This window comes from Capronia coronata, assembly GCF_000585585.1.
Source record: "Capronia coronata CBS 617.96 chromosome Unknown acBCG-supercont1.2, whole genome shotgun sequence".
In the NCBI taxonomy this organism is placed as follows: domain Eukaryota; kingdom Fungi; phylum Ascomycota; class Eurotiomycetes; order Chaetothyriales; family Herpotrichiellaceae; genus Capronia; species Capronia coronata.
In genome coordinates, this window is record NW_006912894.1 from 1,936,191 (window position 1) to 1,959,317 (window position 23,127).

General features: G+C 52.6%; 8 protein-coding genes across 8 annotated transcripts; 6 read left to right on the forward strand and 2 right to left on the reverse strand.

The window, feature by feature from the left end:
- Positions 1 to 951: 951 nt before the first annotated feature.
- On the forward strand, positions 952 to 1,289 carry A1O1_02363 (uncharacterized protein; the record flags this gene model as incomplete). The annotated part of the gene is made up of 2 exons (XM_007723274.1): positions 952 to 1,203; positions 1,260 to 1,289. 2 exons carry the CDS (start codon positions 952 to 954, stop codon positions 1,287 to 1,289), a joined length of 282 nt encoding a protein of 93 aa, XP_007721464.1.
- Positions 1,290 to 1,418: 129 nt separating this feature from the next.
- A1O1_02364 (uncharacterized protein) lies at positions 1,419 to 4,496 on the forward strand (the record flags this gene model as incomplete). The annotated part of the gene is made up of 3 exons (XM_007723275.1): positions 1,419 to 1,900; positions 2,150 to 2,387; positions 2,442 to 4,496. 3 exons carry the CDS (start codon positions 1,419 to 1,421, stop codon positions 4,494 to 4,496), a joined length of 2,775 nt encoding a protein of 924 aa, XP_007721465.1.
- A 994-nt stretch (positions 4,497 to 5,490) lies between these two features.
- A1O1_02365 (uncharacterized protein) lies at positions 5,491 to 7,280 on the forward strand (the record flags this gene model as incomplete). The annotated part of the gene is made up of 3 exons (XM_007723276.1): positions 5,491 to 5,586; positions 5,636 to 5,998; positions 6,057 to 7,280. 3 exons carry the CDS (start codon positions 5,491 to 5,493, stop codon positions 7,278 to 7,280), a joined length of 1,683 nt encoding a protein of 560 aa, XP_007721466.1.
- A 687-nt stretch (positions 7,281 to 7,967) lies between these two features.
- Positions 7,968 to 9,584, forward strand: A1O1_02366 (uncharacterized protein; the record flags this gene model as incomplete). The annotated part of the gene is made up of 1 exon (XM_007723277.1): positions 7,968 to 9,584. The coding sequence occupies one exon, from the start codon at positions 7,968 to 7,970 to the stop codon at positions 9,582 to 9,584; it is 1,617 nt and encodes a 538-aa protein (XP_007721467.1).
- Positions 9,585 to 10,659: 1,075 nt separating this feature from the next.
- Positions 10,660 to 13,160, reverse strand: A1O1_02367 (V-type proton ATPase catalytic subunit A; the record flags this gene model as incomplete). The annotated part of the gene is made up of 3 exons (XM_007723278.1): positions 10,660 to 11,665; positions 12,048 to 12,660; positions 12,719 to 13,160. The coding sequence occupies 3 exons, from the start codon at positions 13,158 to 13,160 to the stop codon at positions 10,660 to 10,662; spliced, it is 2,061 nt and encodes a 686-aa protein (XP_007721468.1).
- Positions 13,161 to 15,044: 1,884 nt separating this feature from the next.
- Positions 15,045 to 16,861, forward strand: A1O1_02368 (uncharacterized protein; the record flags this gene model as incomplete). Its single annotated transcript, XM_007723279.1, has 2 exons — positions 15,045 to 16,647; positions 16,695 to 16,861. 2 exons carry the CDS (start codon positions 15,045 to 15,047, stop codon positions 16,859 to 16,861), a joined length of 1,770 nt encoding a protein of 589 aa, XP_007721469.1.
- Positions 16,862 to 18,186: 1,325 nt separating this feature from the next.
- On the forward strand, positions 18,187 to 20,548 carry A1O1_02369 (vacuolar protein sorting-associated protein 1; the record flags this gene model as incomplete). Its single annotated transcript, XM_007723280.1, has 5 exons — positions 18,187 to 18,212; positions 18,266 to 18,335; positions 18,411 to 18,505; positions 18,566 to 20,323; positions 20,380 to 20,548. 5 exons carry the CDS (start codon positions 18,187 to 18,189, stop codon positions 20,546 to 20,548), a joined length of 2,118 nt encoding a protein of 705 aa, XP_007721470.1.
- A 1,324-nt stretch (positions 20,549 to 21,872) lies between these two features.
- A1O1_02370 (uncharacterized protein) lies at positions 21,873 to 22,208 on the reverse strand (the record flags this gene model as incomplete). The annotated part of the gene is made up of 1 exon (XM_007723281.1): positions 21,873 to 22,208. One exon carries the CDS (start codon positions 22,206 to 22,208, stop codon positions 21,873 to 21,875), a length of 336 nt encoding a protein of 111 aa, XP_007721471.1.
- Positions 22,209 to 23,127: the final 919 nt, after the last annotated feature.

The window sequence follows — 23,127 nt, forward strand, 5'->3', positions numbered from 1 at the left end:
TTGGGCCTTCAGTCACGTCTTCTGTTCGAACTTCGCAGTGCCCCTCGACCTTTGAGTGAACCCCTGGTCAGCTTGGACGATTACTGCTAGCCCAAGTGCCCAAGCCAAAGCGAGGGGCTTAGGGCCCAGGGAGGCCCAGTAATTTCGTCCATCTTGGCTGCTGATTAGTGGGCGAGGACAAGCCCGTCCGCCCCCAGCCATACAGCGCCCACACTGAGCGGCAGCCTGGCTCAACCCTTATTAAACAACCTCGTCTAGGCTGGATTCCGGTACCCACGCTGGCTTCTGGCGCTTGCCTCAAAGCGAACCGCCCGAAAAGCCCCCCCAGAGCCGTCGCCAGAGCCAAAGAGAGAGCAAGGGAGAGAGCGAGGTAGGGAAGGTGTTCGAGTTGCTCTGCTCGACCTGTCAAGTCCAGGCTGACCTCCATCGCTGCAGTCCTCTCCAGACTGCTCCATACCACTCCTCCTCCTACTCCTCCTACATCTGTACCTCGACATCTCCCTGTAACATTATTTCCTTCGTTTCGTTTCGTGCCGTTTTGTTGTTTTCTTACCACAGTCCTTAGAGCATTCGTCGGCCGTCGTGCTGCTCCCAGCACGAACACAGCACCGGGGCTGTTCTTCTTGGCCGCTGCCCATCCACGCGCATATTGGACGACCGTCCCATCGGCCTGACCGAGTACACGAAGACTTAGAGGAGGAGAACGCCAACGGGCAAAAAAGGGAACATTGTAGTTGGATACGCATTGCATCCTCTCGAGATTGGAGGTATGTCACTGCCACCGGCAAAAGAAGAACAGACACGACATTGTCTCATTGCATGCAACACCAGTTGGGGAGGGTTCCTGGGTCAGCAGACACCAGGCCCAGCTATACAACCCGTCGTGCAATAGCTATGATCTGGCTTTCATCAACGTCTGCTGACAGTTTGCCCAACACCCAGGCCGGCACCATGTCTTATTCCAACACCCTCAGCGGCCGCATGGAGGAGTTACGCTTCCCCAGCCTACGATCTCCAGAGCCAGAAGGCCCGCTCAGTCCCATTATCTCTTCGACGCGAGACCCAAATCCTTACTTCTCGAACATACATACCTCGTCCAACGATGCCCGTGCTCACCTGCAACGTCGGTTCACCACCGACTCAAGTAAGATGCCTGTAGCGCGGCCATTCGGACAGCAGTATACTTCAATAACTCCCAGTGTGGTAAGTGACAGTCTCATGTGATTGAGACCCCGGACCATTGTTTCTGCGAATAATAGCCTATTGTCGAGCTAGACTATGGGTTGTGAAGTGACTCGGGGAGTCGAGCCCTATGAAACCATTTCAATCTCAGCCCCTTCCATCTCTTTCACACTTCATCCACCTCACCTCTTCCACCGATCTTCATCCCCATAGCCACGACCACTCCTGTGCCCATCATGGAGTCTAACAATCCCTCGGCACAGGTGAAGAACAAGCAAATCTACGAAGACATCCAGAGTGCAAAGCGCAAGGCTGAGGAGCAATTGCGCCTGCTGGAGTTGCAAGAACGAAGCTTGCAGATGGGAGCCAGCAGTCATGACCTTGAGCGTATCTCTACCCGCCTCAATCGAATCAGCCTGAACGGTCCTGTTAGCGAGCCGACTACTCCTCCCGAGTATGCAGAGAGCGGATTCAGCAATCGCTTCTCACGCTCTAGCCGCCTTTCCATGAACAGCATCATGTCTCCTCCAGGTCTGAGCAATCGCTTTTCTCAGTCCAGCTCTCAGATCACCTCCCCTCCTGTAAACCGTCTATCAGGCAACGGTATTTACGGTCAACCGGACAAGCCTGCTGCCAAATCGGTCCCTGGATCTCGTCGTGGATCTGACGAAGACGAGTACTACTCCGAGGATATGCATACCACACGTGCTGCTGCTACGTAAGCTACCATCCCTCATCCTGTGCTTCCTGTTCAACTCCTTTCCTTTGTCCTTCATTATCCCCTGAGGCACGTGATTGAGAGGATATTCACTTTCATATCACTCACGTGACTTTCACTTCCCCCCTGGTCCACGTGACCTGCCCCTTCAGCAACGCTCTGTCACCGCACGCCTCTCTTTCTATCTCAAAGCACCTCATCCCTACCCATCGTTGTTCTTTGTCAACCTCCTCACTGACTTGTCAACAGCTTGAATCGATTTTCTATGCCAGTCAACAGTAATAGGCAAGCTCAGCGGATGAGCATGAGCGGAGTGGCATCGGGCAATTCATTTGGGTTGGCAAACACTACCAGCTTTCTCTTCGAAGACGAAGACGACAAGCACCTTTCTCTCAACGCCATTGACTTGAAGTCTCCGGTCGCAAAAGCATTCGCGCAGCTTGAAGGTGACGACACGTTTCCCACTTTGACGAGTGACGGTCTCAAGGTATGAATATCAAATCATTTTGCACTCGAAAACGGACTGACTCTTTCGTCGCAGCTTTCAGCCAACTCGGCCGCTCTTGACCTTGCCAACTCGAAGACTCCAGACCTCGACTGGACTCTCGGATCTCGCTACCGTCCTGCTCACCAGAGCATGCCGCATACCGATTCCTCCATGTACCGCCCAGTCCTTAGCAACCTGAATATCAACAGTCCTGCTACCGATCGCCCAGCCGATCTATCACGTCGCAAATCGCAACGCCATTCTATGGGAGTGACTTTCGAGGAGAACTCACCTCAACCGTCAGCTCTACCTGTATCTCGTCCTACCTCTCTGCAGACATCGTATTCCACCAACGACGTTCCTACTGTCAGAAAGTCCCTCAATCTAGACTCGGCGTCTACACCATCCAAGGCGCAGGCTGATCAGCAATTCCACAACCACAACGTCAGTCTCGGCCGTGTCCCTGCCAGCGCAATGAGCAACCGTCAGAGCCGCGACTTCACCAACGGATCTGTCAAGATGGAGGACAAGGTGAACGGATCTATGTCGAACTTGCATGCCAGCGCTGCGCCGTTCAGCACAGCTGTCACCGTATCTGATTCGAGCATGACGGCCTGTCCACCACCGCAGGCTTATCCTTACAACATGCAGACCTTCAATGTCAGCCAGATGAACCCACAGGCCCGCTTGGGAGGTGGTAGTCAGGGTTATGGCCAGGATCAAGTCATTCTCGGTATTGGCAACGGCATCACTGCTCCTGCTGTGCGTGCAACTGGCGCACGTCGCAACCATGCCGACGAAGCTCGCTTCAACAATGTACCACTTGAGACTTACCGCGGCGCCCTGTACGAGCTTTGCAAAGATCAGCATGGCTGTCGCTACCTCCAACGCAAGCTTGAAGATGGTAACGAGGACCACATCCAGTCTATCTTCATCGAGACTTGCCCTCATATCATTGAGTTGATGACTGATCCTTTCGGCAACTATCTCTGTCAGAAGCTTTTTGAGTATTGCAACGACGAACAGCGTACTGCCTTGATCAATACTGCAGCTCCTGCTCTGACCACCATTGCTCTCAACCAACATGGTACCCGTGCACTCCAGAAGATGATCGAGTTCGTCCGCACTCCAGAACAAGTCGACACCATCATCCGAGCACTCTCTGGCCGTGTGGTTGACCTTGTCCAAGACCTCAACGGCAACCACGTTGTGCAGAAGTGTCTTACTCGGCTCGGGGCTGAGCGCTCGCAGTTCATCTATGAGGCGGTGGGCAAGTACTGCGTAGTGGTTGGTACTCATCGTCATGGATGTTGTGTTCTCCAACGTTGCATCGACCATGCTCAAGGCTTCCAGCGTGCCCAGCTCATTTCCAGAATCACTCATTGTGCTTTTGACCTGGTTCAGGACCCATTCGGCAACTATGTTGTTCAATACATTCTTGACCTGGACGAGGTTGCGTTCACCAAGCCGCTCTGCGAGAGCTTTTATGGCCGGATCCCAGCTTTGTCGAAGCAGAAATTCAGCTCCAATGTGATTGAGAAGTGCTTGCGCACCTCGGATCCCGAAACTAAGCGACGAATGATCGAGGAGATGCTTGTCGGCAGTGAGCTCGAAAAGATGCTTCGCGACGCATTTGCCAATTATGTTGTCCAGACTGCGATGGACTTCGCTGACCCACAGACCAAGATGCGTCTGGTCGATGCCATTCGTCCCATCCTTCCGCTCATCAAGCAGACTCCCCACGGACGACGCATCGCCGGCAAGATTCTTGGTAACGAAGCACCAGTCCGCGCAGCCCCAATTGGCAACGACAGTCTTCTCGCCAGCTTCAGTGGAGGCCGTGCGAACAGTCGTCGCAATGTTCAAATTGTGGGCGGCGGTTTCAACACCATGCGCAGCCCCAATGGTTACGGATCTGGTGACATGGCCAATGAGAGCATGTCTTCTACTGGCAACACTTACGGAATGATACAACAGACCGGAGGTGCAGGCGCCCACGATACCAATGCCAACATGTACAATGCGCGCAACTTTGCAAACGAAATTGGACAGACCGGCTATTCTGGCTTCATGAACGGAGCAGTTGGCGGTCCCAACAATGTCCTCTGATGACGACCCCTGACATGCGGCTCTCGACACGATTACGAGTCATGACATGATGAAATCCCCAGCATTTTTCCCCTTTCGTCACGCATTCATAGAGCCAGAGCGAGATGTGCTTTCCCCATCACGATGCCTTCAATCACGACTGTATCAATCTCAATCAAAAGCACCCCGAAAATTATCACGACCGACGCATTCACGGCCCGAATATGTATTATGGTTTCCGGAGTCGATTGGACCAGAATCGGACTGGCAGGCGACCGACATTTGTACCACAGGTTGGGTGCTATTCAGAAAACCGAGAACTCTCGCATGAATGATGGTCGGCGACAAATCCCCTGCTGCACTTTTTTCTTTCAATCGCACACATGGCTAGTTGGTTCTTTTTCGCCTGCACAATTCCCGAAGTCGGCTTACATCCGTTCTCTGGCACCAGCAATATCGGTCGGTGTCTGTGACGGAATCATGCTGCTTCCGAGGTTGGATTTTCCACTCGAGGGGCGTGCAGGCAGTGTTGTCGCCTGGAAAATTGGTCATGTACTTAGCAACAATGGTCACCGTTTTGGCTAGGTTTGGCATCCATGGCGACTGAGCTTGTACCATCAACCGAGAGCTAGACTCCCAAGCTAGAAAAGACATGTTCCATAGAAAACACTTAATGGTCCATCATACTTTAAGTAAGCCGTACAATATGATGTAGTAAGTAGTAAGTAGTAAGCACACCAGGGGTGGCGACTAGATAAACCGAACTGAGGCAAGGTGAGATGATATAGTAGGGAGAGAGAAGAGCGAGGCTGACCAGGATCGCAAGGCTGGCCAATAAAGCAGAGCTGGCGGCTACGTGAACGAGTCCCTGAAAAGACGCGTCCAAACTTGGACACGCGTTGATTGATTTCCACTTCCAGACTGCAATACTAACGGTAGTACCACTGTCCACCACGTCAACTGTGGTCACACTGCAACTGATTTATGCCTATGCCTTTCATCTCTCCTACTAAAGATGGGCGCACCACTTCCGCCTGAGCTGTTGCAGCTGATTTCCCACCAATGTCCTTGTCGAGAACCGCAGATCTTACAACTTGCCACCTACTTCAATGTGAGCCGACCCGAGTCTCCTATCCTGGCCTTCAAATGACCTCCGACAGGGCGTGTTTCCCAGCCCTGCGATCCTGGTCGCCCACGGCCTCGAGAACACCAGTAAAACAGATGTGATAGTCAGAGTGTTGGAAAGGAGAGGATTCCTACATACCGTCCTTCGAAGCCGAGAATGCCTCTCTCAGAGACATCTGATCTCCAAGATTTTCGCCGCCGCTCTCCAAGCCTTCGGGCTCGATTCACGTGCAGAACAGTTCTACAAGGTGGACAGTATCAATGCTTTACTGGAAAACCTCCGGAAGCTATTTTCCCAATTGGATGGAACCAGATTAGTGGTGGTGCTGGAAGACATCGACAAGCTGAAGCAGGCTGGTCCCACGTTGCTCCCTGCTCTAGCACGGTTAGGGGATCAAGTATGTGGCAGACATCGATGCGTGCTGGGTCGAGCACCGTTGCTAACAGGAAACTCAGATTGCTGGATTGTCGATCATAATGACTTCCACTTCTCCTCGACCGTTGATACTGCACAGAACTGGCGTGCCACACGTTCAATTTCCTCCCTACACCCGACGTGAATCAGTTTACATAGTTACATCCGAGGGCATACCTCCTCTGCCTGCCAGGCCCCAGGACTCTACTATCAAAATCGACGACGACACCATCTCCAGGCTCTATGCCCAATTCGCCCTGACGGTTTACGATTCGCTCATCGCAGCCACTTCTTCCACCTCGATACACAGATTCCGCTCGACCTGTCACAAACTCTGGCCGAGGTTTATTTGGCCTCTGGTGTCCGGCCAGGCTCCTCCCGGCGCCGGGCGAAACAAGTCCTGGGACTTTGCGAGGTTGCTCGTGCAGAACCGTGCACTATTCCAATCCGAGGGAGAGAAGGCACTACATCAAACACTAGCTACTTCAGTTCGGCAACGAGCATCTGCAGAACACGGCACGCTGGAATCCTTACCCTCTGAGTCTAACCAAGAAGCAGGCCGGCCAGAATCATCAAACACACCATCCCGACGAAATTTCCTACCGTCAGAATCCCTTGACGGAGTTCGCTCTCGAGAGCTACAATCCAAAGCAACCTCTATCAGACCACCTCTACTGAAACATTTTCCGACCCTGATCCTAATCGCCTCCTACCTCGCAAGTCATACTCTTCCTAAACATGATATCCTTCTGTTTTCTCGTCTGAGCTCCAGTTCTGCCACGATGGTCCGGAAAATCCGCAGACTCAGACAGACGCCCACGAAACGCAAGTCGAACACCACCCCTACAGGAACGCCGTCCAAAAACAATTCTGAATCAAAATCACCCAGCAGATCCCGTACAAAATCGATCTTGGCTGTCAGTGCAGGTTTGAGCGTCGCAAGGCCCTTCTCACTTGAGCGCCTCGTCGCCATTCTTCGCGCTGTCCATCCACATGGCATTTCCAACCGCCCGGGACAGGGCGTGACTGACCGTGTCTACCGAGAGCTGGGCGAACTGGAGAAATTGCGGCTGGTGGTTCGTGCATCTGGGTCTGGGATTTCTGGGGGTGGAGGAACGTTTGGTGGTGCCAGCACATCGGCAGGGGCTGCGGATGATCCCGGCGAGGAGAGGTGGCGAGTCAATGTCAGCAGAGATTGGGTGGTCGATATGGGTAAAGTCTGGGGCATGGGTATCAGCGAATATGAGGTGGAGAATGAATTGTGAGCGCGGTATGGTGCCAGCTCTGTGGCAATGTGCAATGCTGCCTTCGAGATCTCTTTCGACGCAGAATATAGATGGTATATTGTTCTGTATCAGGTACACCGTCTTTTCAGGAGCACTGTGTCTGATCGTTCAGTAAATGTCAAGCCTGTAAAACAGCAGCTGAGATGATGCACTTACTGCTTTAGACTCCGAGTAACATTCTATGCATAGCGTGGATGGAAATGCCATGCAGTGCGAGCATCTCTCTACGATCGCTGGTCGACGAGGGACGAGGCTGCGCTTTACCTCTTTCGGCGAAGACGAGGGCGGAATTTCAGTCTCGGACTCGAACTTTGACTTCATCGATAGAACATTGCCATGACCATAAGATATGTATTCATTCCATGCCTCGTAACCGCCAACCCCGCTTTGATTCTAGACCTTCCTGTTGTCTGGCCACTTTTGCCATCTACCGCGCCGGGCTGTGTTCTCTCTGCGTCCAAGTCCCTCGCACCATGTCCCTGGCATTGAATGCTTCCCGCCAGAGACATCAGGACAGCAACCAACCCATGTTCCGAGGGTCTGATGGTCTGATATGGTAGATCGGCCTTGTGTGCACCCCAGCGACAGAACAGATTTGTGCCTAAGATCCGTCTTCACCCCCTACTGTGAGCGTATTCCCACAGCCTCACTGTCACGACTCCGGCCATGCCCGCCGAACTACCAGGCTATCGTTTCGACGCCGTCACCAATCGATACTACAAGATCCAAGCCAACCACGTCGCCCCGGCGGGATCGAACTACAGCCGGCAGGCCGTCAACGCAGAAAAAGCGATAGAGTCGACGCAGCGGCACCAAGAATCGTCAAGACTCTCCAAACATGCATCCACCGTGGCCCGGGCGAAGGCGTTGCAGAACCCGCTCCTATCATTCGACAGACGTCTGGGAAATCTGCGCACGAGCGCGCAGGCCTATATCAGGGAATACTACGCCGCCAGTCTTTCCGGGGCCGATGCATTCAGCGGGCCTATGTCCATGCCGCAGATCCTCGGGGACGAATACAAGCCGGCGGGACTTTCAGATCAATTCGCCATAGAAGAGACAGATGGCTCTTTACTCACAGCTCTCTCGTACAAAGCCCGCGGATCGCGAGCATTATCTCTGCTTCTCGCATTCGACCGGGGCAAGAAGTCGTCGGATGTTGTCGAGGACTACTCTTTTTCTCAAGGTACAGCACCCGACAACCTTGACCACGACGGCAATTGGCCATCATCATCACCATCACCATCACCATCAGATGTCGGGGGATATCTGTACTCACCGCACCACAAACGTATCTTACAGAGCGCGCCTAAAGTCGATTGCATGCTCTGGGCCGGTCCGGGACTCGTATGCTGGAGCCACGAGACTCAGCACGGCGGCGGTGGACAAGAAGCCATGGGCATGGGCATGGGTATGCCCTACCAATCCGACCTGACTCTCTCACACTGTTCGGCGCCTGGCCGCGCAATCGGGCTAGACTTAATGGTCAGGTTTCGGTTCCAAGCGCGCGTCCTCGATCTGGCGACGTCGCCGTCCCGCACGAGCCTAGCGATCGCCACGAGTAACGGCGTGTCAGTGATGACGGATCTCGAGTACGGCCAGGAAGTCGTCTCGACCGCCATCCGCGGCGAGCAGATGAAAGTGGGCTTCAAGGACGAAAACGTCTTGATGAGCGGCTCGCGGTCAGGAAGGTTGATGTTTTGTGACACGCGGTCGGTCGCAACAGCGACAGCGTCAAATCCACAGTCCAGTTTAAACTCGGAATCTGCAACGGCGGCACTGCGCATCCAACATTCCAGCGCGATTAGCGGCATCGCAGCCCTCCCCGACGGCAACCGCATCCTCGTCAACGGACTGACAGACATGAAGATCTACGATCTCCGCTTCGCGGCCGCACCGGCGCTGAATCGAACCCGACTCCCTCGCGAGCGTCATCACAGATACCACCGCGTCTATACGCCCAGTACGCCCGTTGTGACCTTCAACGTGGACCCCACACGACGTCAGAACCGGTATGGGCTGGGTTTCGCGTATGATCCGGAGCTGGATCTCGTGGTCAGTGCGTCTACGGACAATTATCACAACCATCGCGTCGGGGTGTGGTCGGCGCAGTCGGGACAGATGCTGGACAGTCCGCTGAACAGTCATGCTTTTCGGGAACCTGTTACGTGTGCGAAGGTTGTGCGTGTCAGGGATGGGCCGAAGAGTGTTTTGCTCGCTAGCGCTGGCAAGATTCATGAGTGGTGTGTTCAAGGAAGGGGGTTTGAATGGGAGCAGGAGTGAGAGAAAAAGGAAAGAGGAAGAGGAAGAGGGAGAGACGAATAAACAATCTCGGTTTCGGGACCTCTTCTCCTGGCATTATAGATTTGGGGTCAGGTGGACATCCGACCGCCCGATAGTGCCCTTACAGCACTTCGAGCAGTCTGAGTCTCGACCTGCTTATCCTCATCGAGGTTCCCGTCGGCTTGCCCAGCTATCGTGGGAAGGTTCACCACGAACCTGAAAAGAAAGTTTTCACTCTCTGGCCAGCTGGCATACGGGAAGAACCTGGCCTAAAAGCAAAACAAAGGAACGGAAAGGCAAGCGGCTACCTCACTGCAATCGCACGACAACTGGTGGCCACTCAAACAGCGTGGATCTCATGACTTTCATCAGCAAAGGCCAGGCAAAGACTGGGTTATTGCAATGCCTCATCGGCCTCACCTCAACTTGCCTTATTTGAGCACATTCGACTCCACAAGCACTGGCCTCCACTGTACCAGGACGGCACCTCTCTTTTTGGAGAACGACAGGCCACGTGGTCATCGGTGGAGGGAAACTGGTTGTTCTCCTACGAGTCGAGGATATGGCGAAAAGCTGAGATCAGTGACGGGTCCTCTAGAGATCCCTGGACGACATGGCCACAGGGAAAGGAGATCCAGTTTTTCTGGTAGGACTTCTGGATGAGCCCCCAGATTAGGGAAAGTCGACAGCTCTACCTGTCTGTACGTCCTGAAGCATGACAGATGAAGGAAAGAAGATGGAGGATGGGGAGTAGAAGCTGAATATCGAAAATACTCGAAGCAGCATGAAATCACATGAACTGACAGGAGTCGGTCTGGTCTAGACGTCTTCTGTGGTAGTATTCTGTGTAGGGAATGCCTCTTGGGGAGCTCATAGGGAGCTGTGTTTGAGCCAGCTGCAAGCAATCCACAGACAAGCTATCTTCAATCCTAATGCTGATTGACACTACCAGGTCGACCTGATACATAGATTATTGCGCCCTTGATCGAACCTGCCGTGTATTCACGGCGAATCATGTTTGATGCCCCTCGCGCCCTGCTCCATCCTCGACCACCCCGACATGGGTTGACCATGTCTATTCATCGCTAACGCTCGCAAATTTCTCCGACATGCTCTGCAACAGCTTGTCGTACTTGGCCGAGACTTCCTCCTGGTTGTCGGGCAGTTCGAATTTCATGCTGCGCAAGCCATGCTGAATATCACTGGTAGCCTCTCGTACCTTGTTCCAGCTCAATCCAGTAGTAACCGCCTTCTGAGCCTCGTCATGGAATTGCATGAATGCCTTCATCATGTATTCCGTCTTCCAGAGAGGGCAGAACTGATCGTAGTCACTGTAGCCGTTCTGTTGCAGGAAGTCATCCTTCAGCATGGCAGCGACATCAAGTACAATTTTGTCGGAATCGCCCAGTGCTGATTTCCCGACAAGTTGCACGACTTGATCGAGATCCTCCGAGTTAGTCAGAAGCTCCTTGATGCGATTGCGTAGTTTGGGGAACTCGGGATGATCCTTGGCATAGAATTTGTCCAGGATGTTGGTGTATTTGCTGTAGGACAGTGAGGTGTTGATGCTAGGAAAGTGCTTGCGTTGTGCCAGTTTCTTATCTAAGCCCCAAAAGACCTGCACGATACCCAAGGTGGCCGAGGTGACAGGATCGGAAAAATCTCCACCAGGAGGAGAAACGGCTCCAACGATGGAGATACTGCCCTGGCGCTCTGGAGATCCCAACGTAGTAGCGGCTCCTGCTCGCTCGTAGAAGGAAGCAAGCTTGGCTGACAAGTAGGCGGGAAACCCCTGGTCCGCTGGCATTTCACCGAGACGACCAGAAATCTCTCGCAGAGCTTCGGCCCACCGAGACGAAGAGTCAGCCATCATGGCGACAGCCTTGCCCTGGTCCCGGAAGTATTCGGCCACTGTGATTCCAGTGTAGATGGAAGCTTCTCGAGCTGCCACTGGCATATTCGAGGTGTTGGCGATTAAACATGTCCGCTTCATGATGGGTTCCTTTCGGCCCTCCACGGTGATGGAGAGTTCTGGAAAGTCCATCAAGACCTCAGCCATCTCGTTCCCCCGTTCTCCGCAGCTGGCCGAAGAAATTAGCACAGTTCGAGACATGAGGGATCAGTAGAGGGTGGCGGCCGCTCAAGAAGTGGTGAGGTGAGAAGAAGAGATCAAAAAGGGTGCCATGAGAAAGACGGAGGGGCTGTGATAGGATTGGAAAGCGCACCGCGGTAAACACGCTAGCAGGGTGATGGGATTGGAAAGTGCACCGCAGGAACACACTAGCAGGGTGATGGGATTGGAAATCGCACCACGAGAAACACTGTAAGAGCTGTGATGGGATTGGAGAGAGTGCCTAGGAATAGAGAGGAGGGTTGTGATGAGATTGGGAAGAAGGCCATAGGAACAGAGAGCAAGGTTGTGATGGGATTGGGGAGAATGCCATAGGAGGACTGGCGACTTACCCGACATAGACAATGATGTCGCTGTTGGAAAACTTCGAGACTGACTGGGAAATGACAGTCTTGCCACAACCAAAGGCTCCTGGAATACAGACAGTCCCTCCCTGAACAGATGGGAAGAGAGCATCGAGCACTCGTTGACCGACGATGAAGGGAGAATCTGCTTGAAGGCGTTCGTTGACAGGTCGAGGAACTCGGACGGGCCATGATTGCATCATCGGGTATTCCTTCGTTTCGCCGTTGAATTCGACCGTGAGTAATGGCTCAGCAACTGTGTAGTCTCCCTTGGGAGCGATCTTCTTGATGGTTCCTCGAGCTCTTGGGGGCATGAGAACTCGATGTTCGTTCAGCAGACTGTTTTCGACGACCTTCCCCCAGACATCTCCACCACTAATGTGGTCGCCGACTTTCATGGTTGGTGTAAAAGGCCATTTCTTCTCTCGGTCCAGGGCGGGGATAGCGATACCGCGCGGGATGTAGATGCTGTTTGTGGTTCCAGCGATGGTCTTCAAGGGTCGTTGAATGCCGTCGTAAATCGTCTCCATCAGTCCTGGGCCAAGTTCCACGGATAGAGGTTTGCCAGTTCGAAGGACAGGGTCTCCGACGGTGACACCGGCTGGAAGGAGTGAGTCAGCACTGTGTGCGAGAACAAGCAACCGGAGGTCATCACATACCGGTCTCTTCGTAGACTTGAATGGTTGCTTTGTCTGCCTCAATCCGAATAACTTCTCCTACCAGCTCGTCGTAACCGACTTTGCATAGCTCGTACATAGCTACACCGATCATGTTCTCTGCGACCACGACGGGACCAGAGACGGAAAAGATGACTCCATTCTGCTGGTCATGGCCAATGCCACTCTCCTTCGCGGCAGGCATCCTTCTGTATGTGTGAGCAGTCGTGTGTAGAGTCTGCAGGGGTTGCGGAAAGGCAAAGATGGAGGTATCACCGAAGCTGGAACCAGAGAGCTCGATCTCTAGTTCCTCCTCAGAGAAATCGGGAAGCTTGAGCTGTTGATGAAGGTATTTAAGGTCGGAGAGATCGTCGATGCTTTTGCCGGTGATGAATTCAACAATGGACTTTTTGTGTTGAAGACGAGGACGACCAAACCCAAGCATATGAAATCATCATTAAGTCGAGATACGGGTTAGGTTTATCGACGGGTTGCTGGCAGGCAGGTGGGTTTGGGATGGCACCTGCGCTGCGCTGCCCTTCAAGCTTCCCCTCCACCTGCGCCTGCCTGCGCCTGCGCCTGGAGACAAGTTACTACGTAGTACTAACCCTTGGGTCAAACATTTTGGTATCATTGGCAGTTCTCCGACTTCCAAACTACTACATGTACAGAGTATGCCGAGTACGGCTACAGTCGATTCCATTGACCGTTTATGATCACTGCATACCTCCTCTATGGCCATTACCATGCTGGGAGTGGCCAGGTATAACGATCTGAATGCGTAGATACCTACATACAGAGCACAATCTTATGGACTTCAAACCATATATTGCTTGGCCACGGCACGTCCTCACTCCTGGGAACAGCGCTTGAAAAAGCTATAGAGCCGAACCTACCGTTCACCAAGCAGTGGGCAGCTGACCTGCGGTCAATGCTGACCCCAAGAAGTGCTAGATATTCCAGCCTCGAGGGTTCAATGTGCCGGAGGATCAGACGAAAGGACGAACTGGAAAGAGCGGTTGAGACGAATCGGAGCAAGAAACCGACTGTCTTGTTGTTTCATGCAAACAGATGACAGTATTCGGACAGCGCGCTCGGACGGGAGCTACAGCATCAGGCTGCAGCTTTCTAGATGATTGCTGGCAATTGGAGGGGTTGAAGATGGGTAAGATGCATGTATAATCGTATCTCTGTGAGCTGTAAGGAGGAGCAGGTAGGTCCTCGAGAGCAGTACTACGTATCAGTAAGTGGGTGGTGTTCGTGCTATTCGTCCAGTCACCAGACTCCTGGACATCTAGTTAGGGAATGCCTGTGTTATAAGTTAGGATGGCGGATACCTATAGATTAGCTACCTACTAAATGTGTAGTTGTTAGTGGGCAGAGGCCAGTAGCGGGTTAAGGAGGCAGCCAGCACAGGCCTGACGAGCCCGAAGACACCTTGATTCTCCGACAGTGGCATCATCCTCCCGAACCCCGTCTTGTATCTAGTCATCTGGCGGGCTCCCACGACCACTACGTACTACTCCTCCTACCACCACCACCACCACCACCACCGCCGTCGCTTCTATCCATTCCCTCTCACCAGCCTCACGATCAACATATCCCTTGAGCACTCCTCTACGTTATTGCAAAGTCTCGGCACGGAAGGGACATATACACTTCCATTATACCGTCTATCCTGACCCCATCCCGTCAGGAAGTCCGGATCTCCTGCAGACTGCCTTGCTCCACCGCAGGACGCTGTCCTCGCTGCTTCACACTTGACTGAAACAGCCTTTGATGGTCACACTGGATGCATCCGCTTTTGTTTGTTACCCGTCCAGATAGGCGCGTCGACTCCTTGCCCACGACCTTGCTCCTCTGAGAAATCAGTTGGCGGTTGATCAGATCCTCCCGGAGGCAGTCTTGAAGTTGATACTGGCGGCTCTGCCGCCACAACGAGCTGGCACACCACCCTTCCACGAACAACAACCTAATCACTACCGACGGCCCATCCGCTCCGAGACACCTCTTCCATCCTTCTTCCCCAGAATCCTCTTCCCCAAACCACAGTCAATCTATCGACAACTCCACGGTTAGCCATACTCCGGACGTACCTCCGACCCTTCCAGATCATCCCACCACAAGTTCTTTACCTATAGAGCAGGTACAAGCGTCAGAAAGAAGAGGAAGACGTAGAAGAAGGCGGTCCCCTTCCTCTGAACTCGGCGGCGACTATCGCGAGCCTCGTCCAGAAGACAACTCGCCAAGTGCGGCAGGGGTTTCAGATCAAGCTCCTTCACGAGGAGGAAACGGCAGGTTCAAGCGCAGGCGAATTGACAATCACAATATGAAAGGCGATGAAGACGCGGGGCAAGTATTTTCCAATGGTCATACAACAAGTTCGAACCGTTCCACTCCTCGGAAATCCTTACACACAGCCCTCAATGGCAATACCTCGACCCTCAATGGATCGAGTCCTACCGTCAAGAATGGTCCGATAAAACGTATATCGGCCATCCAATCGGCCACATACCGTGGGCACGACAGAGAAGAGGTGGTCAGGATTCTCATTCAAGGGCTCCTGGACATGGGTTATTCAGATGCAGCCAGCGTTCTGAGCACGGAGAGTGGTTATGAATTGGAGAGTCCTTCCGTGGCTGCGTTTCGAAGCGCAATCCTCGACGGTAACTGGTCGGAGGCAGAAGCAATTCTACTCGGGTCGCATCGGCTCGAACAAGCACCAGGTTTGCACGAGGATGACGATCAATACGGCGAAGGTCTTGTACTGGCCGAGGGCGCGGACAGGGGCGAAATGCTATTCTGGATCAGACAGCAAAAGTTCCTCGAACTCCTCGAACAACGAGAACTCGGTGTGGCGCTTACGGTGTTAAGACAAGAGCTCACTCCACTGGGACAAGATATACACCAGCTACATGCCCTTTCAACATTACTTATGTGTCCTCCAGAGGATCTCAGGACTAAGGCCCATTGGCCGGGTACCGTGGAAGAATCACGCAAGATGCTTCTACAAGATCTGTCTCGGTCCATTGCGCCCTCTGTCATGATCCGAGACCACAGATTAGCCGAATTGTTCGACCAAGTCAAACAGAATCAGATCAATCAGTGTCTGTACCATAACACTTCCATCCCTCCATCGCTATACTCAGATCACCTCTGTGATCGGGATGACTTCCCCTCCAGGACTTCTTTCCAGCTGGAAGACCATACCGGCGAAGTTTGGCATGTCCAGTTCTCCCACGACGGATCAATGTTGGCCACGGCAAGTCAAGATCGGACCGTCAACATTTATGACACGGTTACCTTCAAATGCTTGCATATCCTCAAGCAACACAATGCAGAGGTGACATACGTGGCGTGGAGTCCTGATGATACCAAGATCATCACTTGTTCACAGGATTGCAAGGCTCGAGTGTTTGATGTTGAAACCGGAAGGTTACACGTGACATTAGAGCATCAAACGGTGGATTCAAACTATGGTATTACTGCCGCCGCCTGGGGTCCAGACTCGATGAGTGTTGTGACGGCAAGCCATGATCGAAATTCCCAATTATGCCACTGGAATCTACTTTCCTCGGAGCCAGAGCGGCCCGTCCATGTCTGGCCGCGCGGATTCCGTGTGCAAGATGTTGCTATCACCGACGACGGCCACTGGCTGGTAGCTCTGGACCCTCAGAACATCATTCGTGTTTTTGACATGCATACCTACCGGGAAGAGCCGCCTATCAAGACCTCCGGTAAGATGACAAGTATTTCTCTGAGTCGCGATGGTAGCACGGTTCTGGTTAACTTGGCGATTGGGGAGGTTCACATGATCGATCTCGCTACTCGAGAGACGGTGCGGAAGTTCCGGGGGCAGAAGCAAGGCGAATTTGTGATTCGTAGCTGCTTCGGTGGTGCTGCTGAAAACTTTGTCGTTAGCGGTTCGGAAGGTTCGTGAAACCGCTTCCTGTGTCGACCTGAACTAATTACTTTCTAGATGGGAAGATATACGTGTGGCACAAAGAGAATGAGACCTTGGTTGAAACGTTGTCCGGTCACGGTCCCGGTCAAGGCGGCAAAGAATGTGTTACCACAGTGGACTGGAATCCCAAGGATGCTGGGATGTTTGCGTCCGGCGGCGACGACCGCAAAGTGCGAATGTAAGAAGCCTGCCCGGGGAGACATATTGAGACTACACGGACTGATCTTGAGCAGATGGACGAATACATTGTCCCCCATCAATAGCCCCCAGAACACGCTGAGCAGGACCAATCCAGGCCGAACAAGTGCCATGAGATCAACGCTATGAGATATCTGAAATTGGAGTTGGCGGGTCAGAGGCATATAACTGATGGCGACTACGAACTGCGTGGGCATAGACGATTGGGTATATTATTGCATTGGAGGAGTTCTTCCTGTTTCCGAGTCTCCCGCCTGCATCTCGACGGAGGAGGATATCCTACAGTGGTACATCGAAACTATCATCATCTGACTATCTAAGGGAATTCATTGACCCGCATTGCGAGGGAAGGCGCGTGGGAGAAGATGAAGCAACAGCAAATGCTGAGCTGCTGGGAATAGATTCACTTCCACTGTCAAATGACTATTCGTCCGTACTCAACCAATCGATCTATCCATTTTGAGCTGTATTGAACAACTCGCCTGCACCATCTGCAGCGTACGTAGAAACGGGCAGTGGGAGTGGTCTTGTTGATGATGTGAATGAGTCGGTGGTGCACATCACGAGGCATCTACGGAATTCCTTTTGGCTCAACTCATGTGCCTCTGCCCCAGGGAACGAGAAGCCTTGTGATGCTCAAGAGTATCCCCACTACGAAGCCTCTTCTCTGTACCAACTCTTTGCCGTCTATATTCGCTTCTGCCTGGCACTGAACAGCAGAACACGCCAATGTGACCCACGGATTTCGAGGTATGAGTGTTGCCTGATGAGCCTTTGTTCGCCACATGCGATGACTTATGATAGAACCAACCCGAATTGCCTCTAGCTAACTCTTTTAGGTTCTCTGCGGCCCTGAAAGACTTGGATCGAAGGGTGCCTGTACAACAGGAGAAGGAACTCGACGTCGATATCAATGTCGATGCCGAAGACACGCAAGCCACATTTCCCGTTTCTATTCGGACGCCAAGCACCGGACTTCTCTAGAAGTACTAGTGCTATCCGCAATAGCGCAGGAGTGGCGGTTAAGAGCAGCGCTAGTCTCACTAGTGCCGCTTCTGTCTCTAACTCCCACGCGGCCACCGCCACAGCGCGCGCCTCGCCAACAAGCGCAGGTGCCAGTGCATCATCCCAAGATTTGGCCAGCATTGCGCATATCACTCCCGCTGCTCAACCTCAACACCAACATCTCCCTTTTATCACTCCACGCGAATCTCTCGATCTCGTCCTTCAGAGATCTGCCCGAAGCAGCGTTGTTTCCGCTCGCTCCGACCTACTCTTAGATCCCTTCTCGCTATCCTTTGCCGCAACTATGGCGGCACCCACGGCGGGCCATTCGTGAGTGCCTGCGGCCTGTCAACAAAGTGCTCCTGAGCTGACCCGTTGTACAGAGTCAACGTGAACGACCCTACGCTCATCGCTCTCGTCAACAAGCTACAAGATGTCTTTACAACCGTCGGGGTAAGTGTCGCCTTGGTCCCAGCTACAATCAATGTTCCTCCCCTTCGTGCATCAGTCTGACCGCCTCCCATCTAGGTCCAAAACCCCATAGACTTGCCCCAGATTGTCGTGGTGGGATCCCAATCGAGCGGGAAAAGTTCAGTTCTCGAAAACATCGTCGGCAGAGACTTGTAAGTCCGCCGAACCTTCCGAGGGCTCCTATCTGTCGGCGCGACTAACCCCTGCCCCAGTCTACCTCGAGGCTCCGGTATCGTCACTCGACGTCCCCTTGTCCTTCAACTCATAAACAGACCATCCCCCGCAAAGCTACAGTCAAATGGAGTCAGCGAGAAGGAAATGAAGGAGATGAGCGATAGCCAGGCAAACGTCGACGAATGGGGAGAATTCCTGCATCTGCCTGGGCAGAAGTTTCATGATTTTAATAAGATCCGCGATGAAATTGTCAAGGAAACAGAAGCCAAGGCCGGTCGAAACGTGGGAATCTCGCCAGCACCCATCAATCTGCGTATATATTCTCCCAATGTTCTCACTCTGACCCTGGTCGACTTGCCCGGTCTGACCAAAGTCCCCGTCGGAGATCAACCGCGCGACATCGAGCGGCAGATTCGAGAAATGGTGATCAAATACATCTCCAAACCAAACGCCATCATTCTGGCCGTCACAGCTGCCAACCAGGATTTGGCCAATTCGGACGGCTTGAAATTGGCTCGTGAGGTGGACCCGGAAGGTCAGAGAACCATCGGCGTTCTGACCAAGATTGATTTGATGGACGCCGGGACTGACGTTGTCGACATCCTCGCGGGGCGAGTCATCCCACTCAGATTAGGCTACGTGCCCGTGGTCAATCGAGGCCAGCGCGACATTGAAAACAAGAAGCGGATAGACTTGGCTTTGAAGGCAGAGAAGGAGTTCTTCGAGAACCATCCCTCGTACCGAAACAAGGCCGCCTACTGTGGAACGCCCTACCTGGCTCGGAAGCTCAACCTGATTTTGATGATGCACATCAAACAAACGTTGCCGGATATCAAGACCCGAATTGCCTCTTCCCTGCAGAAGTACTCGCAAGAGTTGGAGCAGCTAGGTGCTGGCGACTTCGTCGGCAACAACAGCTCAAACATCGTCCTCAACATCATCACCGAGTTTGCGAATGAATACAGAACTGTTCTGGACGGAAATAGTTCGGAATTGTCGAGCAATGAGCTCTCTGGCGGTGCCAGAATCTCGTTCGTGTATCATGAACTCTATTCAAATGGTATCAAGGCCATCGACCCCTTCGATCAAGTCAAAGACATCGACATTCGTACCATCCTTTACAACTCCTCCGGCTCTCAGCCGGCCCTCTTTGTTGGCACTACGGCTTTCGAGCTCATCGTGAAGCAGCAAATCCGGCGACTGGAGGACCCATCTTTGAAATGTGTCTCTCTGGTTTATGACGAGCTTGTTCGGATCCTCACTCAGCTGCTCCAGAAGCAGATTTTCCGCAGATATCCTCAGCTGAAGGAGAGATTTCACAGCGTTGTTATATCTTTCTTTCGCAAATCAATAGACCCAACAAACAAATTGGTCAAAGATCTGGTGGCGATGGAAGCTTGCTATATCAACACGGGCCATCCGGATTTCCTCAATGGCCACCGTGCAATGGCCATCGTGAATGACAGGCATAACGCCAGCAAACCAACTCAAGTGGATCCTAAGACTGGCAAGCCTCTTCCGCCTTCCGTGCCACCTAGAGCAGGCTCGCCAGGTCTTCCTGTCGATGGTACTGACCAGAACTCCGGCTTCTTCGGCTCCTTCTTTGCTAGTAAGAACAAGAAGAAGATGGCAGCCATGGAACCGCCGCCTGCCACCCTCAAAGCCAGCGGCACACTTTCGGAACGCGAGAATCAAGAAGTGGAGGTGATCAAACTACTGATCAACAGCTACTTCAACATTGTCCGGAGAACGATGATCGACATGGTCCCAAAAGCCATCATGCTAAACTTAGTACAGTGAGTTTGGTTTCCTGTTGTATCGTATGTGCATGACAAAACTAACATCGCACCAGGCACACGAAAGAAGAGATGCAGCGAGAATTACTTGAACAGATGTACAGAACACAAGAACTCGATGAGCTGCTCAAGGAGAGTGACTACACCGTCAGACGGCGAAAAGAATGTCTACAAATGGTGGAGTCTCTGAGCAAAGCCAGCGAGATCGTCAGCCAGGTGCAGTAGAATGGCATATAAGTTCAGGTGCTCCGGCGCATCAATTGCTCCTGAACCTCTGGACACCGGACTGCCAACCTTGACGTCGATGTCGAAGTTTTGGCCATTCGGCCTTTTGGGGCTTATGGTCGAGGATTGACAACGACATTGATCCAACCACCCCACCACTGTCTGGAAGACGGCGGTATACTCGACGCCTATTTTTTGGTTTGTTTTGGGCACGCCGACCACTGTGATATCACCACCTGCCGCATCTGGTCTCGGGCTGGCTTTTGACAGGCGCGAATCTGAAGGAGGAGAGTAGATTGTCCATGGGTCTTTTCTTTGTCGTCAGATTGAGGGGCCAAGGCTCTGGCACCTGTCCGGTAGACCAAGGGAGTGGTTGTCAAAGGTAGTGCGCGAGCCGCGGGGAGGTGGAGCTGCAAGCCGCATGCTACGGCGATGATGACCTGCAGATTCGGTTTCAGATTCGAACCTATTCATACAGTCAATCCTTGATCATAGAGTGCGAAAGCACGATTCAGAACCCTCCATATTACTCGAATGCTAGATGTAAAGTGGTATAATATATATATATATATATATTATATAATATTTCTCACACGACTCACTGCAGCTTGTCATGTAGGCTGGGACAACCTTACTTTTACTCATATATTGAACAGTCGTGTCTCCATTAACCCGTCTTTCGAGTTGGTGCCAGAGTATACCGCTGCAGGCTTGAAGAGGCTGAGTGGACTTCCAAGGAACAATTATGTCCTGGTCTTGCTTGCTTTGCCCTTTTCGAAGGTGAGAGTCTTCAGAGAGATCGTCTTTGGTGAATTGTGGTATGTTTGTTTGATGGTGTGTAAAGTGTGGAGAATGCAGCATTGTATATAAACGCCCGGTACCAATTGATGCAGTAGGAAATAAAATCCCCGTGAACAGTCTCCTCCAGTACCCTGAACGCCTCGCCATGCTAATGGGGCTAGATCTGGCCCTGGCCCCGGCACCTGTAGATGCATTGATTGTAACTCCCATGATTATTCGGTCCTTCTTTCTGTTCGGTGTTGTCGACATCCCTTCGTCCGTGGTATGCACAAGGCCGTCCTATGTTGACAACTTTTGCCGTAACCCATGCAGATTCGCTATAGTGTAGTACCGGTAGGAGTGGTCGCCATCGACATCGACACCGAACCATGTAGTAGTAGGCGTCCCGGCCGTCATACAGCGTCGTAGTAGATCATGAAAGTACCTGGACCATGTTGTCGCTGTCACACTGTTCATTATTGCGACTTTCAAGCTCTTCGTTCGCATTCCCCTGTTTTGCTGAATGCTTATTCTTTCTTTGCAATCAATCACTCTCCGGCATCCTCATATAGGCATCGATCGCAGTCGAAAAGGCCGCGAACCCAGCACATCCCAGCACCGCAGCCTGCGGACCGGCTTTGTAAGCGAGCCCACCACCCGTAATGCATCCTGCGAGCACGGAATTGGTGAGATCTGATTTCGCGCGGAACCCTTCAATCGCGCACTCGGTACCGCTGTAGATGGCGCCGATCATGGCAAAGTTCTTCGCCGACGAGTATGACTTCGTGCCCATGTCTTTGAGGCCGCGGCGCAATTGTTCGCGCACGGGAAGGGAGGTGATCTGTTGTCCTTGCTGCGAGAGAGGGGTGTCGTAGGCCATCTGCAGATCAATAACAAGTCATGGTGTTAGTCTAGTGGTCTCGAGGTTTCTTGGGGTGATTGGAGTTCGCTAGTAAGTTTTGAAGCTGCTTCTGCTGCTGCTGCTACTCCTGCTCCGCTGACAAATTCGCAGCCTATAAGGAAACAAAGCCCGTGAAGGGAACGAACGAGATGGTTTGGGTTGGATTGGATTCGAGGAGAGAGAGACATACACTCGACATGAATAGACCGAAGGCTCCGCCAAGGACGAAGCCCATTCCTCCCGCCATTATGGATTTGGTAACGCATGATTCCATGCCTTTTTGCATCTGTGTTCACCAAACCAACGTGTTAGCCAGCATGTTCTGACGCGGGATATGCCATAGTCCTTTCTCCTTTCTTGCCACTCGTACAGTGCTCTTGATAGTTTCGGTCGTCTTCGGGGAAAGGGGGAGGATCTGGCGCTCATACCATCTTCACCATCTGCTGCTCTTGTTCACTCATGCCTGCTGTACCCTGGGCGCTGTTCACCCCCGCACTGAATCCTCCTGGGAACGACATCGTGTCCGGGATTACGATGGCGAGAAACCCAAAGGACTTGAGGATTTACAAAAACTGGAGACCAGGCTGCGGCCGGAGAGGTGCTCGTCGTCAATGAGGGAGGATGCGCTGAAGTTGCAAGTTGCAGTTGCGGCGAGAAATTGTTGACAAAGTCCGGCAGAGATGCATCGCCTGGCTCCGATTGGCGGAGACGTCGTTATCAGGGCAAGTCACGTGCAACCACGCTCTATCACAGTACAAGGCTGAATACACAAGGCTGTAATACCTAAGGATGTTGAGTCTGCATGAACTCGTGCATTATTATAGCATTGGACATTACCAGGCTTCATCTGGTGTTCATGTTCTCATGTAGTCACTGCCGTATGGTGTTTCCGAGGTCC